Source organism: Cupressus sempervirens, chromosome 9 (genome assembly GCF_028749045.1).
Source record: "Cupressus sempervirens isolate cs-2001-9-10 chromosome 9, ASM2874904v1, whole genome shotgun sequence".
Classification (NCBI taxonomy): domain Eukaryota; kingdom Viridiplantae; phylum Streptophyta; class Pinopsida; order Cupressales; family Cupressaceae; genus Cupressus; species Cupressus sempervirens.
Genome location: NC_143126.1, coordinates 459450882 through 459468657, shown reverse-complemented (window position 1 = coordinate 459468657; position 17776 = coordinate 459450882). Strand labels below are relative to the sequence as shown.

At 35.7% G+C, this 17776-nt stretch overlaps 1 protein-coding gene across 2 annotated transcripts in view; it reads left to right on the top strand.

Moving 5' to 3' along the window:
* The window catches only part of LOC149539316 (RING/U-box superfamily protein), a 29706-nt gene extending 13402 nt beyond the window's left edge, over positions 1-16304 (top strand). Inside the window, exons 2-3 of one of the 2 annotated variants that reach the window (XM_089800622.1) lie at positions 13446-13887; positions 14050-16304. In XM_089800622.1, the coding sequence (XP_089656748.1) occupies positions 14059-16011 (1953 nt within the window). In that variant the 5' untranslated portion in view covers positions 13446-13887; positions 14050-14058 and the 3' untranslated portion in view covers positions 16012-16304. The remainder of the gene's footprint in view (positions 1-13445; positions 13888-14049) is intronic. The other variant, XM_089800621.1, reaches the window with a different exon arrangement.
* Positions 16305-17776: the final 1472 nt, after the last annotated feature.

Below are 17776 nucleotides of genomic sequence, written 5' to 3'. Positions count from 1 at the left end.
ACTTGAAATTATCATTTTGAAAGTTTTGTTCAAGCAACCTGTTTTATACGTCCTGCCGTACAATTATTCAAGCTGAGAATAAAAGATCATATGCACTGAGGTGACACCTTCAAGCAATTGGAGGGTGGCTGATTTGAAATCAAATTGTAAGTTTTCAGACAACTCTGCACTTTATTAGGTCTTGAGTTATCATTTCAGATTATGATATTTCCATGTTCTAATTCGATTACTATAGCAGTCAACTAGGCTTAGGAATTTCTTTCTTACCAATGATCATGTTATAAGCTTGCTGAATAATTCATGACATTTATAATGATTTTCTTCTTAACTCTTTAGTTCCAGAAACATAAAAAAGAGAGTCGAATAATATCTCTTAAGGGAGAGTTTCTAAGTGCAATAAAATTTGGTCAAATGATACTGATCTCAAGAATATGTATTATTTTGTCATGAGTTCATGATAAGTTATACAAGTCTATGGATCTTTTAGAAGCTATGCCAAGAGTAAATGCTCATAACTTTCCAAAACACTTGGGATTTTGCGGCAGTGTAGCCATGAAATGGTGAAGAGGTGGAATAAATCTGCAGGAAGGCAGAAGAGAAATTAGACATGATTAAAATTAATAATCTTACTTAATAGCTCATGCTTGATCATGTTTATCGTATTCTTTTTCTACCAAGTCGAGTGGTGTGATTAGATACTAGGATGCTCAGTGGATGACAAGATGTTGCCTATCTATTCCGAGTAGGGAGGGCCTTTCTCGTTAGAGATTGTGTGGGGATAAGATGTGGTTCAAGGTTGGGTAAACCCCTGACAATGTTTCCCCTCTCTACAAGATGTCGGACGTGTATCAGATAAAGATAAACTATGCATTCAATGTTTGTTGGAAACAAGTATTTTTACTTTTATGATGTATATTCAGGTAGAAAGTAAGATTAATTGAGTTGTATCATCGTTATAGTTATTTCTTTAAATGAAAGCAACTCTTATTGTCAATATAATTGACAAATAGTTAGATTGGTTGATCTTTCGACTGAGCGTGGAATATATTTATTTGAGAGAGATAGTTTTATCTAATGGATTGTTATTTTAGTCTCTCATTCATAAGAGTTATGATTATGAGCATATCATCTAATCTTATGTTATTGCCATAGTTAAGCAATCATAAGGAAAGGAATGATACAATGGTATCTGATGCCTAAATGACACAATGGTATCTGAAGCCCTAAATGATACAGTGATATTTGAAGCCCTAAATGATACAGTGGTATTGACGCCCCAAAGATACAATAGTATCTGATGCCCTAAACGATTCAATGGTAATTAATGCCTTAATTGATATAGCGGTATGTGATGACCTAATTGATATAGTGGTATTTGATGGTAATCGTCATTTGATTTTGATATAGTGGTATTTGTGGACTAACCTGAGTGTTTGCAGAAGCAATCCTAGATTGATTTTGGTTTCGAATTCCATAGTTTGTAGGTTTTAATTTCCATAGTAAATTTATTGATGGTGTTTTTAACTCTTAGTTATGAAATTTTGTTTAACTGATTTTAATTGTAAATCTCATTCACATGAACATAACTGAATTAATTGTCTTTCTATGAAAATGAAGCAATAACTGTATTTCTTTGAATATGTAGTTGTTAATTAAGAATCGGATAAAGAGGATGTTTCAAAGATACTTAGTGTTTGGTAATCAAAAAATTGTCTAAGTATAGAATTTGGTTTACAGTAGTGTATTGTTTTGTTTATAATTTGTTGCTGATGTCATATTATGACTCGCGAAGTTAGTTGGAGATAGTATACATGTTGGTGATGACGTGTATAACCTCGAAAGTCAGTACGAATTGTACGGAATAAAGATAATCATGTTTGAAGCGAAAGAGGACAGCAGAATTGAAGGAAAGAATTATGTTGTTTACAAGATAATTACTTGTCCAATTAGGGCTGACATCCTAGATGTTTACTTGGAGAAGTAGATTGTGGTCTTAGCCAACCCAACAACAATTTGTGAAAAGGCATGGTATTTATGCAAAGGACATGTTGCGATAAGAAGTGTGAAAGCTGCGATAAGAAGTGTGAAAGCAAGTGAATTGTGATTATATGCGAACTTTTGTGAAAGAGATATATGCGAAGTTTTATATGAGCTATTTGGTGATCCGAGATCGAGTTGAAGATCAAAGATCAATAAAGGAAGAAGATACAGTACCTATTCAAGAAGTCTGATTACTTGTTTGGGCAGTGAGCTCTTCTTGTAATTGGAAGTGCATGTTTGGGTAGTGGGCTCATCTTGCATTTATTGTACCACAACTCCTAACAAGGTTGGAATCTCCTAACAGGGATTCAAAGTCTTCTAATGGGGACTCCTTATATTGAATTTGCTCATTGACTCCTAACAGGGTCCATCCTCTAAGAAGGAACTTATATATCAGTATATTATCTAGTGGGTATCATCCCCCTTGGGGTTTTCCCTTGGCCAGGGTTTCCCTAGTTAACAAAATATGGTGTTATGAATTATCTTTGTGCATTGTTACTGTTACTGTTCAACATTACTTTATTGCTTTGTTATGCATGGTTCAAAGTAAGAAATAATATCCAATTAGCGACTAAAGTTTGTAGATTATTGATTTAGTCCCCCTCTCAGTAATCCCTATTTCTAGCAACATCTCCTCTCAGATTATAGATTCAACACACCTATTATCCTACCTCCATTGGAGATTCCATTTCAGGATTCTCATGCATTCTCCTTTGAGCATCAATTAGGACTTCCAACTTCACTTTACATTCAGGGGTTTTACTCTCCTTGTCCACTGCCTTTATTTGTTTCAGATTGGAGCCACATTGGTATGTTCATCAACATAGGTGTTCTGCCATTCTAGGGGGGCTATGGAGTCTCAAGCTTCTATTATAGGGGGTTTTATTGTACTTATGGTCTTCAGAGAGTCTCTTGAGATATTTCATTTGTGCATCCTTTTCTATCTCTTTTTGGAATAGGGTTATTCCCATTGGGTTTTCTCTATTTCTCTGTTTCATAGAGATTTGGTTGTGATTGGGTACCTCATTAGGTCTTGTTGTTGGGACCCAAATTTGCTTTCACCATTGCATTGTAGTTTCCTTGCTTCTTCTGCATTGTTGCTCATCTTAAGGGGGGGTGTTAGAGTAAAGTGTTAAGTTAATTTAATTTATTAAATTACCTTTACTCCCTTCTTAAGATTTCACTTTATGCACTTTGCATTTCCATTTAATAATTAAATAGTAATTATTAAATGTCATTTACCTCTTAGGGTTTCCCTTTTAGGTTTTCGATCTCCTTCTATAAAGATTGATCTTTTGTAATTATCTCTTATCTTTTCAATCTGATAATATACTACTCATATTTTCAGAGCAAACTCCTTGTTGCTTATTTGCTTTTTTTTCTTTGTGACAGGTTTTTGCATGCATGTGTTCTTTGGGTATTGTGGATTTGTATTGCTCAAATCCTTCAATATAAACTCCTATTTTCTCTTATACTACTTTCTCATTCTCCTATATATACTAACTCCTAGTATATTAAACCAAATAACTAAGCACAACTATTAAACCCAATGAGCGATTGTTGTACATGTCAAATGATCAAAGGGCACGATCCATTGACTGGGTATGGGTACTATTATAAGTACCACAACGTTTGTAACAACAAAAGAAATATAACGTTACCATGGAAGAACATCGAAAGAAAAATATATAAACAGACAGTTGAATCAGCGAATGAAAGGCATATGTGGGAAAGGTGAAACTTTATTGGTTTGACTGGTCATAGCTGCCAAGTAAACATTGGACCCCCTTAATAAATGGGAGAAAAGTGACATTTCCATCGAAGATCTAATGGATCATATGAAATGCAAGAAAAGAACAAAAACATACAAATGAGCGGCAAGGGCATTCAATAGAAGGATGACCATGAAGTGTGAACCGTCAATGATAGTCTGTCAAAGCTGACTTAGCTGCTGCGTGGATGACAGGTAATCCTAAGGTAAAGGACACTTTGACAAGGTAGACCCCACATAGAAGTGGGAAGGTAAGTTATATTTTGATAAATATTAATAAGATATGGTATCCTTTTCATGATAGATAAGAAGAAGGTACTATATATATATATATATATACATGTAAGAATAATATATGTAGTATTGTTACATATAATGGAATTAGTTATATAAATATAATGTTTACAAATGTGATAAAGTAATTAATTCCTTGTGAAAATAAGAATTAATCTTAACTTCTTTTGTGTTAGTCCATAGGACTGACACCATGGAGATTAAGGGGATTTGTGGCGTAGGGTATGAGAGATGTTAAGATCTCCATCTGACCACCTTGATTAGGATTAATAGATAATCTCCATGTGTCAGAATATTTTGATGGTGTCAACATATGCATATGTGATTAGACTTGGATGGAGGATGTCCCATTTAAGAAGAATCTTAAGGAGAGAACTCCAAAGAAGACAATGGAATAGCTAAGGGTTATGAAGCGCGATTTGGAGACGTCCTTAAGGTTGGGGTAGGATAAAAGAGTAGAATAGTATGATTTAATTTGATATTATTATGTTTCTAACAGTTTCTTTGTAGGTTTTATCCAATTGAAGATGTATTTAGTAGTGGGAACATTACATCAACTCATTTCAAGTTACTATAAAAAGATCGCTAGCCTTGGAAACTGCCATAGTTGTTAGATATTTCAAAGGGGCAATCTTTAGCGAAACAAATCTAGGGGCATTAAATCATCAATGACAACAACAAAAACAAGGAACCAAATATACAAATCTTTTCCACAAAAATGAAGGTTGCACCTTCTCAACTTGAATTGACTGTACAAAATAGAGCACACTTTGATGAGTCATAGTTAGGAAATATAACTTGCAATAAATTGTGGAGGAAACAACTACACTAAAGAGCCCTTGGACCATTACAAGCATTTTGGAAAAGGGTAGGTCCATTTTATTGAGATGCACTTTGAAGAGGACGACAATCCAAGTTAATTTACAAAGGCACTTTTTGTGGGTGTGGAAGAGGAGAGGGCTTCATTAGTAGGAAAAGGAAAGGAAGGTGTAATCACTTAAAGAGGGAGTGCAACTGGATAATATTCTTTTGTTGTAAGGAGCAGCAAGGTACTTTTTTTGAAGTCAAGGGAAGGATTGGACGACAATACATAATGGTATTCATTGGCATGGCAAAGATCCATATCTTTATCTATTACGAGTTGGTACATATTTCAAGCTAAAAAACAATGAGTTTGTTAGGTTCGAAGTGGTAGTGGTAGATGGTTAATTACTGGCGTATTAGGTTGCTTACCAGTTATAAGCGGGATTAGATGGACATATTGCCATCCATGAATTTTATGTCATTTCTTGGGGTAGCACTTATGAATTTTGGCATCCGATGTCTATATTCACTTGAGAGTTCACATGGAGATGCCAAACAATCACTCAACGTTGTGGAATATTGGTGAAAGAAGACCATTGATAGTGCTGCAAATTCTTCAATCTAGTAAGCATTAGCTCATGGAATAGAGAAACCATTGAGATGGGATCAAGTGAGTTGGATGGCAACTAGTTTTACCATTAAGGGGCTATCGCTAGCTGCCATTGTTTTAAGGGAAAATGAATATTCATAAAAAATTTGAGTTACATTCGATACATATGCTATTGTTTATGGGATACGCTTTGAGGAATTGCACTTGATAAGGATTTTAGCATATGATTGAGTTATAATTAGGTAGGAGACTTTTCATAGTCACTCCTTGTTTTCATCCTCCTGTCATAAAGGATATGTTAGACTATAAAGAAGCTATTGAAATTGGATCACATAAGATCCAAGATGAGTTCATTTGTAGCTTTATTAGTACCAAAGAAGAAGAAAGATGGAACTATGAGGGATGTATATAGCTTGAAGGGTTTTGAATACAAAAGTCATCACGAGAAGATATGTCATACTCCATATTGATGAGATATAGCACAAGAAAATGGATTTGTGCTCAAGGTATCACTAGTCAAGTGTTAAATGTGAAGTCACTTTCAAGATTGTCTTCTAGTGTCATTGTGAGCTAGCTATTTTCCTATTGACAACAAGTGAAGGTTTCAAACCTTTTTTGAAGAGATTTGTGTTTGTATTCTTTGACAACTAAACGTGTGGGAACACATAAGACACTTAGAAATAGTGTTGGTTGTGCTATAGCAACAAGCCTTCCCGAGAAAAACAAATGTTAGTTTGCAATGCAAACAATTTGTAATTGGGACAAATAATTTGTAGGGTAGGTGTATAGATGGTTCCAACCAAGGTGTAATCATTCTTGAGTGGACTACATTGACACAATTAAAGGGATTGTTTGTACCCACTACATTTGTTTATTATTTTTTTCTCACTCCCAGCCTTGCTTTTGTTGGAATCGACCAAGGAAGGTGCTTTTTGTTGGTCCACAATGACATTATATGCATTTTACCCATTAAAGAGGGTAATTTGCATTGACCTCGCTCTTTCCTTACTTGATTGTGCATTACCTTTTGTGGTTGATGTGATGCTTTGAGAGAGGGTTAAGGGCTATTCTTATGCGGAAGGGATCACCAAGATCATGGAGTCAAAAATTGACAAATATAAAATGTAGTACCATTTGTCTATCTATTATATGGGAATGTTGATGGTACTAACCTTGTTTTTTCTTGAGGAGATTCAAATATAGAGAGGGAGAACTTGTAATGCCCCTTTCTAATTTGAGCATTGGATACATGCCTTGTTGGTAGTTAATTTGGAAATAAAGGTTTCGTTATCAATTAGTAAGTTAAGACCAAGCATTCAATTTGAGTAAGGCGAGTCAGTTTCCTAGTTAACAACAAAATAAGGAATCTGTGTTCATTTATTGCCCAATTTATGTGGGAGCTAGTTAACAATTAACCATCATCTCCTATGGAATTGATATCCATTGGTAGGGTACACTATTTTTGGGAGCATAAGAGGGCGCTCAAAGCAAAAGGGAGTATCTTCACAAATGAAAAATAATCTGTCAGCCACATGTATAGGAAAAGAATGATGCTAAAACACTTTGAATCTTGAAAATGTACCCCTATAAACTTGGATATGTTTACAGCCTTTGGGACAAAGATTCTCAAGTGCGAGATAGTTGGAGATCTGTGCAGGATGTCCAATAACAACAGGGTGATTTGTCTGTTATCTACAGGGTGCCATTGACAATCTTGAATCTAGATCTGTGTTTTGGGCACTCCACTGAGCCATATCAAAAAAGTTCTTTCTATTTGTATGTTTCTGTTTTCATGGAATGAATAAGTTTCTATGTTTTTACCATTTTTAGGTTGATTTCTGTATGCTTTTGGTGTAAAACATTTCACTTGGGAACCGACCTGAGATGGATGGAGCCTCTAAAGGCAATTTGTGTGAAGAATGTGCTGATGTTTTAGCTCAGATTCTACAAGTAATTTTAGGTTAAATGTTTGTCAAAATTTGGGCATTAACCTAAACAACAATGTTGGAGTTTTTTGCATTTTGAAAAAATGTATCTCTCTTGCTCACCAATGCAAAATTGAAATGGCAGTTGTAGAATTTGGTTTGTAAATCCTGGTTTCAGCCTTTAAAAAATGAGTGAAAAATTAGAAATTGATTTAAGTCCTCAATGACCCCGATTGGTTAATTAGACATTTTCAAGTCTAATTTGGTTTTTCTTCTTGTGTATGTTTTGGGTCTTGCTGAGAGCCGCTTTAAGTTTTTTTTGTTGTATAACTAGTTTCTGTTGTTGTTGTGCCCTTTTAATGAAGAGAAGTTCTTGTACTTGCTGACTAACTCTAAGGTTTAACATTGAGAACTGCCCACATGCACACTTAAAGGCTTTGAATACTTTGCAATTTTTTGCTTTAACCTTTTGAGGCAACATTCAGAATTGTTTTAATATGGCATGATTCTCTCATTGCTATTAGTTGTAAGGTCCTTAAAATAGTTGAAGACTGAATATGGCTAAGATTCTAACAGTCTGGTGGTGTGATACAAAAATGATTTAAACTAAGGTGGACCAGCAAGGTCAAGGAGAACAACTTGAGTCAAAAAAAGTTTAGAGACTTGGAAACAGGAAATTGATTTCTAGAACTCTTGTGTTATTTGTAAGCATGTCAAGGGGTGCCTGAGGTGCTCTGAAGCATCTCAGGAGTTTCAGTAGCAAGTTGCCGCCTTGTTAACTAATATAAAAACCAAGAACATTGAATTTTCTGCTTGTCATAGGTGGCCAGAACATTAAAGGCCATTGTAAGAATGCAAACACTCTTGCTAATGCTTCAAAAGTCAAATACATGTCTGAAGTGATAGTGAGTGATAAACAAAGGTTCTAGTTCTTGGATTGACTTTTTTGAACATTCCAATTTGCATTTTGGCATCACGGAAGGGTGTAGAAAGGTATGTACTGTTTGTTGACAGAGTTTGGCCAAATGCTAAGCTATTGGTTTGTCTAGCAGAACTGTTGGTTTTTGGTCTGATTCTTGAACTTTGTTTGAGATCTGGTGTGGTGCTTGCAGGGATTCACACAGTAGTTAGTGAAACACTATGGGTTATGTTGGGAAATCTGAGTGAATCTGTGTAGAGCCTAGCAAAACCCAATGACATAGTGGGTGAATCCAGGCCCAAAATCACGAGCCTTGTCTGAACCCTCTGGAAATTGTGTTAACATTTAAAAATCACCAATCTTTGTTTTTTGGGTTGACGATTTTACAAAGGGAAAGTTATAGTGGTGGTTGCTCTGCATTCACACCACTGAGAAGGGTAGGCAAGTAGAGGACGTAGCTTGTTGAGTGGCTTTTCATGAGTAGAAACAGAAGACATATTTACAGTTTGCTCATATCATTGTTTTCCCTGCAGCAAACCTATGGAAACACTCTATTTGTGTTGAAAGCTGCCAGATGAATGTGGATAGGTCCCTAGATGATATGTATCTTTGACGATTGAAGATAATATTAACAGGCGCCCATAGTGGTGTTTGAACTTGTATGTGGAAATCCCTCTTAAGACAAAGAATTAACAACAAATTCAAATCAAGTTTACCGAAATAATGTTGAAGAAAAATACCACCAAAGAAAATTCTACGAATGACTTAGATGTTATTAACAATTGCCCATGGAGGGGCTTGCATTTACATGTAGAGAACTTTAAATACTAAAAGTAAATTAAAATTGATTTACTTACACATGATTTACAAAATAAGGATAAAAATCTAAGTTGTAAGGTTTGGACCTTGCTGGTCCGGTCTGGGTCCGAGTTCTTTGCAGGTTTGGATTCAGACTGGGTCTGTGGGTGGACCCTGCGCGGACCTGCCATGGACCTGGAGGTTTTTGGCAGGTACCTAGGCAGACCTCGTGCAAACCCCTAGAGACTTGGGAGAACCCACGGCCTATGGGACCAAAAATTAACTTAAAAACACATTAAATTATTATTATTTTCTTCTAACCCTTAAAGGAGCCTATTAGAGTACATCAAACACATTTTATTTTTCATTTGCTCTCTCATTTTGGTGTGCCCATTTTGCAAGCTTGAAGAGAAGGGGGTAGAGAAGCTGTGGGATGTAGCATCCAAGTTTGCCGATTTGGATATGATCATCTAGGACCTAGCTAGAGCTACCTTGCTGGAACTAGTGGATGATGGTGGTAATGATACAACACTGTTTGGGGTTAGTAGAACTGGTATGGGTTCCAAGGCTGATGATCTTGATTTAGTTGGAGCCGGGGATGAACCCATTGATCCCTCATTTTTTGATGACCCATTTGATCCTTGAAGGGCCTTGAGACAATGATAAACTATTAAACACTTGTCACTATTATCATTATTTACAAACTTTATTATTTGATGAACTAGTCTATGTTTTGAAATTTCATTGTGCAATTCAGTAATTCAATGTATGATTTTCTTTAGAATTGTGAACATAGATTAATGAGTGAGTATTTAATGCTTATCTTTGACATTTGGCATTGATCAATGATCAAGCTACATATATTCATACTATGAAATGATTTAGTTTTGCAATTATCTATGTTTCTCTTATTATATATATATATATATATATATATATACACACACACACACACACACACTCACGAACTCCCCCACAAACCCAAATGGATCTTTTTTTTCCCGAACCCATGAACCTATACTTGAATCCAAACCCGTCCTTGAATCCGAACCCTAACTTGAACCCGAACCGGAATGTTAGCTAAAAATAAATTAATAATTGAAAATGATATCAACCATCATCCTTGTCGAGGCCTAAACCTACATGTAAATGTTTTAAAATGGTAAAACAAATTTAAAGTAAATCTACTTGCACACGCACACACACTATGTTTGTGGCTTGACAATTTTACAAGAGAAAAATGTCGCTTGTTGCGCTGCATTCACACCACTGAGCAGGGCAGGCAAGTGGAGGACAGCCTGCGGAGCGGATTTTCATCTGTGAAAATAAGAGGCATATTACAAACTGCTTGCACCATTGTTCTCCCTGTAGTGGACATATGGAAACACTTGAAATGTATAGAAAGCTACCGGTGAAATTCAGATGCATTCTTGGATGATATATATTTTTGATCCTCTATTTATTTGTTTCAATTTCTAATTCATAGAATATCTATTTGTCTATTTAAACTATAATCGGCAAGATTATTTAGTTGTTCATTTATTTAGTAAGGAAAGTCTTCTTAAGTTGTAATAGTAAAAAAATCAAATATAAATGTTCCTAGGATATAATGGGAATTTGGATCTAATGAAGGTTATCTATATATTTAATGTGCTTTTGTATGAGCAAACTGCCGAACCCAAAATGAAACATCCTCAGTTTTTCTTGGCTGGATCTGTGAACCTAACTTGCAAATCTCAATCAGAACCAAAAATTGCAATTTAGCTTTAGTTCATCCTACAAGCTTTAAATCATGTTTATGAACACTTATTTCAGAAGGAAGAAGACGTGGATGAAACAAAACATCAAGTGGATGAGTAAATGGAGCATTCATTTCAAAATGTGCCCCTCAAATAGCAAACAAATTAAGGTTTTTCATTGTGGTTAAGTTCTGATTGAGAAATTTGGGTATTAGGATAGGAAGGAAGAACATTATATCAACAAGTTTAATCTTACATACGATCAACTTCAAAAAGCTCACATAGGGGCCCATATGTCATGGAAGGCAAAAATTCTTATTGCCGAACTTAGAACCAACTCTCATCACCTTCATTGTGAGACTGGACATTGAAAAAGGCCAAAAGAGGTGCGGGAAGAGAGAGTTTGTACTTTTTGTAATTCTGGGAGTGCGGAAACTGAACAACATTTTATTGTTGTGTGTGCTGCTTACAAAGACAATAGGAACAAATTAATGAATATATTATATCTTAGCTGCTAGATCTTGGCATAACTGATTCAGCAAGAAGTACATTGAGAAATTGGGGGCACTCATCATGATTATTGAATTCATTGGGCTGTCCCATAGGGGCTCTGGTTAACCTTTTGGGTGTTAAAATCATCTTTTTAATCTTTGTATTTTTTCGCATCCTAATTAATGATTATTCGGGGTTAGAGGATCATAGCAATAATTTTTGTACAATTCAATTGGTTCCTGTTTCATTTGTGCCCTGTTTTGACACAAGAATTTTTTATTTATTTATAATAAGAAACGGTGTATCCACATAATCTTTTTAACTGTTTTCCTGCTCTGCTGCTCTGAGCATATTTTCTCTAATCTATTTCACTTTCCCTCTTTGGTTGTTACCATGTATATAGTCAATAATATCTAAATTTAATTGATCTGAATTTTCCAAGTACTTTAAGAGTCTGAATATGCCTATCATTTATACTAGACAAGCTCCAAATAGATTGCCGACAATTTTCCTTGGGTTCAACATCCTTCTTTTCTACCATTAAATCATAACCACCAATGGGAGATGTCCTTAGAGCCATTTGTCTAGCAATTCTAATATTCACTTCTCTTAATCTTCATTTTATGCATAACTGAGATTATAATACTTTCTGGATGTAGGGAAAATTATCTTTATTAACACATTCACATTCTCAGGCTTCCACATTTTAAACTTTAGGAAGAAGATTTTAAGGTACCCATAAGTGAGCATCATTCTTCATCGTTACCGTCTTTTGCTTGAACAGTAACACTGATTTTCTCTAATATTTATGTCATTTTTATCTCTGTTTAATTTATTTGTCTTTGCTTTTGAAAGTAAGTAAAAATTATATATAGGATTAAGTAAAAACTCTGTGTAGATTTGAATCCACAAGAGTGTGTCGAACTCCATATCGGCATCTTCCTTGGCAATGACCTTAAAAACCACTTTTATCTGTACCTATAATCATCCCAGTGTTGCACTTCTTGTCTGTATATTCTTCTGTGTAATTGGATGCATCTTTCTTGATTAGCATCTATTCTGTTAGTACAAACATTTCAAAATTCTAGAATGGAAACTATAAATGCATTCGAGAAAAAATAATGTGTTAGTATACACTATTTATTGTAACTCTTATGATGATAATTTAGTTTGACCAATCTTGTTAAAAGGGCGATTACGCATTTTATGGGATGATGGTTTTAGTAGCTTTCTTTGCATGCAACTTAGGCAACATTAAAATTTCTTCCTTGTTATCTTGATTTTGTTGATTCCTGGGCTCTAAAGTTTTGAACCCACATTTTTGCTGTCAATGCCTATTTTATCTTTTCAGAGATTCTCTGTAGTGACCCACAAGTGAAACTTGGGACATTTGCACTCATTTTATATTTTAAGATTTCTAGTTTTGTTATTCTAAATTATATAAGATTTATTAGTCCTTAAAAAGTGGTGTCCTATTTGGGCAAGTTTTTTCTGACACATTACTAATTTCTTGGGCACTTTTCTGTAAAGTGGTGTTTTCTTATTCACTGCCTTAGAAATTTCCCCCATTCAAAGTGCCATTTAAAGATTGTTAGATGCTTTTGGTTCAAATGGTAGTCATTATTTTTAAATAAAGGTTTAAACTAAATGTATAAAGCCTTTCAAGCATGTTGGGCAACCCAATGAAACAAGATTTGTCGTGTGGCTGTAATCTTCGATTGCACTAGTTATTTTTATGATTATCTATAGATTAGAGGTATTGGGTTATCAGTTTCTTGTTTACATATGCAAGTTAGATGTGCATTTTTTCTGGACATGGGTCCAAATCTATCCGAGATATGTATGTTCATTTTATTCAGTCCTGCTGTTTTGTTGATCTTGTATCAGTATATTTATTGTTTTGATCTTTGTGAGATTAAATTGTTAGACTAGACTACCTTTAATAGTTCAAGGTTGGCTGTCTCTTGCATAAGATTAACTTTTAGGTTTTATAACTTTTTATCTGCAGTCTTGAACATGGATTGATATTCTCTCATGATGATTGCTTTGTTAGGTTGTTCAGTTTTGAAGGTTGATGCGATAGCTTTAGCCAGTCCAGCTTAAAGTTTTTGGTTTGAGAAAGTTCATAAAGGAGAGAAGCTAGGTCTTATAGCACATCTCCCTTAGCTTCAGAAGTGTGGGTGTTAAAGAAGCCCCATTGTACTGACATAAAATTCTAGATCCGAGAAGCTCTTCAGAGGAAATCACTGCTTACAGCTTTAGCAATTGTCTTATGTTCATAGTTGCTAAGATAATTTGCTTAATGCGGGGAAGAATCATTTTAAACTTGAAAGAGCACTTTCGGATCATGATATAAAAATACTCAGAATGTCCTTGCTATTGTGTGTGCCCATGGTATTGGTATTCGTGCAATGACATAGATCTTGTAATGAAGAATCTAGTAAGAAGCTAAAATCAAGTTCAAATTTTCATGAATATAATCCTGGATCTTCAAGGTAACTTATTTTTCCCCTCTGAAAAATGCTTTGTAATTCTGCATTAATTTGCATAGGTCAAGGTGAGAATATGAATGACAGTGAAATTTATTGGCATCTTTTGTATCATTTGCTATATGTTTTTTGAGTTTATTATTTTTTTAAGCATCGTCCTTGTTACAGGCTTTTGCCATGGAGTCTGGATCACAGTTATCACAAACCTTTTCCACATCTATTCAGGAACCTCTTGAATCTCCTAACTTGGGTGAGATAAACAATGGTTCTCCTGGTTCTGGCGCTCAGAATAATTTCTGGTGCTACTTGTGTGGAAAAGTTGTTTCTGCAGAGCCAGAGAGACCAGGAGACAATTTGGCAATGGTTTGCTGTGATTGTCATGGGGGCTTCATTGAGACAATGACTGCAGCTCAATATTTGCCTGATATGGGCCGTTCTCATTATCGGAGGCAGCAAAGGAGAGGAGATAGTTCTGGTCAAAGTGTGGAGAGTGTGGAAAGTCTGTACTCGCATCCCGTCTCACAGTTGCTTCAGCTTCTGGGTCAAAATTCACACGAGAACTCCATATTTGATCAGGGTCTACGATCTGACCAAGAATTTGATTCAGGGAGAAATACATTGACAGATGAGCAAGGCTCTCACATTCCTATAACCCGCCTTTTCAGCCAAAGAAGAGCTGCTGCATCAAGTATAGGGAGTGAAGGGTATGATCATATGGAGTCCTTCTTAGGTGATAGTGATACTAATATTACCTTAAGTGGACATGGAACATATTTAGGAGAGAGTGATGGAAATATCACTCTTAACGGGCACGGAGCTAATTCAGATGCCTCAGGAGATGTCTTAGGGGATGGCCATAATTTTCTTGATGGTGATATGTTCCTAATTCACCAGGATGAGGAGAGTCATACTGATGGAGACAGTGAATCTGGGATTGAGACTGTACATGCAAGCCGATATGATTGGGATTCTATAGACGAGAATGATGACGGAGAATGGGAAGCAGGAGGTGAAGACGAGTTTGGAGTTGAAGGTAGAGAAGGAATGGGAGAAACAAGAGGAGCTTCGAGTGCCGAAGAAAGTAGCGAACAATCTGATCACCGATCACAAGTACGGTCAAGGAGAACAAGGTGGGATATTCGTAGACATCAGCGGAGGAGGATGAACTTTGAGATCAATTTACGTAATTTCATTCCAGATGTCTTTGAACATTTTGGGGGTAATAATTCTGAGTCAAGCTTGGAGCTTCGTGATGGGCCATTCTATGTTGGGAATCCTGGAGACTACCTTGATGCAAGGGGTTTTGAGCAACTATTACAACATTTGGCTGAGACTGATAACACTAGGAGAGGGGCACCTCCTGCTGCACAATCTGCTATACAGAAGCTACCTTTGATTTGTATTGAGAAGGTGCATGAGGATGATGGTAGTTCAGTGTGTGCCATCTGTAAAGACTCTCTAGCACTAGGGGACCAAGCCAAGCAGCTTCCTTGCAAGCACTTGTATCATCCTGATTGTATTTTACCATGGCTGAGGGCACGGAATTCATGTCCAGTTTGCCGTTACGAGCTACTTACTGATGACCATGAATATGAAGAAGAGAAGAGAAATGCAATTAATAGAGCCAATCACTATAATGAGCACAACTTCACTCAGGAAACCTATTCTGAATTCTCCACCAACACGGAGGATTTGGAGAATGTTGGTTCTGAGCAACATGAGGCAGAAAGTTTACTAGAAACATTCAGAGCACTCGGAAGTCCTCATCTTACTGATTTTGATGAAGAACTCCATGCAGAGGGGATGACTGCTCATGAAATGGAAGAAGATCATGTTGTCTCAGGACATGCTCTTCTGCAAGAGACTGATCATGAGGTTTCTGACAGTTTTTCTGAAACCAAGGAAGTGGGTGCTTCTCAAACTTCAGGAAGAAGATGGTTATTTTTGGCTGCAGGGCCCGTATTAAGTGTTGTTGGTCTTGTACTGGTTTTGTGCTTTGGAAACCGTTTAATAGGGGGTAGGATTCAGCATAATCATACACAACAGTATTTCCAAAATTCCCATGTGCAGCAAATAGTTCCAAATGAAGTGAACAACCGGAGGAGATGGTGGAATCTTTTCAGGAGGTGAGAAGATTGAAAGTAAGCAAGTTGTTGATTTAAGAAATTTAAATGGATCTTCTAATGTTTGATTTAGGGCCCATGGTTTGTTTTCACCTGAATATGGCAGAGATGCAGGTAGTAACCGTTGGATCAATATATATTTTTGGTTTGTTGCAGTTGAAAGATTCTATATTTCTCTCTAATATTGTTTCGAACCAGAATTTATGATCTGGTTTGTGATGGAACATGTACAGAAAAGATATTGGTTTAGTTAACAGGGCTCAACAAATGTAATTAATATTAAACTGTTGATCTTACAAATGTGTTGTGCATTTTATCTGGACTTGAAGAACAAACAAGAGCTTTTGTGAATCAAATTTCTAACATGCATTGGCATATTTTGGCTTTTGGAGTCCTTCAAGTTCTTTTAAACTCCCATTTGCCATTTAACTTGCTGAAGAAGTTTAGGTTAGTATTCCATATTCCCGTAGGCTAACTTAGTCATTTGGGGATGTAAGTTTTCTATTTTCCTTTGTTTGCTAGCAAATGCTGGCTTTCACTAGTTTTGGAAAGAAAATGGGACCTTGTATTTGTTAGTTGCAGCAATGTAGGACTATTATAGCAACATAGTTTGTAGTGTCTCTAGCTCTTCAGAGGTATCGAATCTTATGTTTGTAGCTGTACGAATTTCCATTGCCTGGGATGATCCTCACAAATTACATTTGATACATGTAGAACTGCATAAAGAAATTACGATTATGAAGTAAAGCTTGCTCATCGAAGGTGCTAATTAATTCTTAGATTGAAGAATATGAAGCCAGGAATGCTTTTCCAATTCATAGATTCTCTGAAGCATCTGAGATTCAAGGACAAATGTATTATTTGGCAGCAAATTACTAGCAGGAAACTCAAATGTTCAATAGGACGCTTACGTTTCAGATGAGCTTCCACAATCTGTTATATTTCAGAGAACTTTTTCTAGGACAACCGTGACGATTTTAAACATATATGTTTTGGATTGAATTAGAGGCAAAGTGTTAGGAAAGCATTATTACAAATACATATGCTCTATTATGCATTTTTCCCACAGGACTCTTCGAAATATATAATTAATAATTATGTTCTGACTAATTAAGAGGAATACTAATGCTCCATTAAGCTTCTTTTCTAGATTTCTATTGGAAACAGTAGGCTCTATTAAATATATTTCCTAGGCTTATTACATCCATTCATTGTTAACTGGATGTTATTACGTATGCTTTTAAATAGTTTTTAGAATATGGAAAATGGTGAGCTACAAGTGAATTATTTTTCTTTTCTTAGTCTCTTGCACACCTTGAATAAATATTGTAATATTGTTAGGGAGGTGGGTTGTACCTCATGTGCAATAACATTTTAAGGTTCTAAGTTGTGGTTTATCTAGGACAAGATGCCACAATTTGTGTTTGTATATTTTTTTATGTTGTAATTGTGGTTCATAATATTGAGAATTTAAATAATTTAGGGCTCATATGTAGACAAATAAACAAGATATAATTAATGGGGGCCTTGTGAGAGGGGGCTAGAGATCAAGGGGATAGAGAATGTAAACCTCACCCTTGCAAAAGGGGGCTAGAGATCGAGGGGATAAAGAATCAAAATGGGGTATCTTCAAAAGGAATTTCTAAAAGGATGTGACCTATAAATGAAGTTACAAAATAACTACAACAAGAGAAGATAAAGGAGTAATGTAACACCAAACTAAAACACCCATGATAAATCAGATAATAAGAAATCAATAAAGAATAATGAAG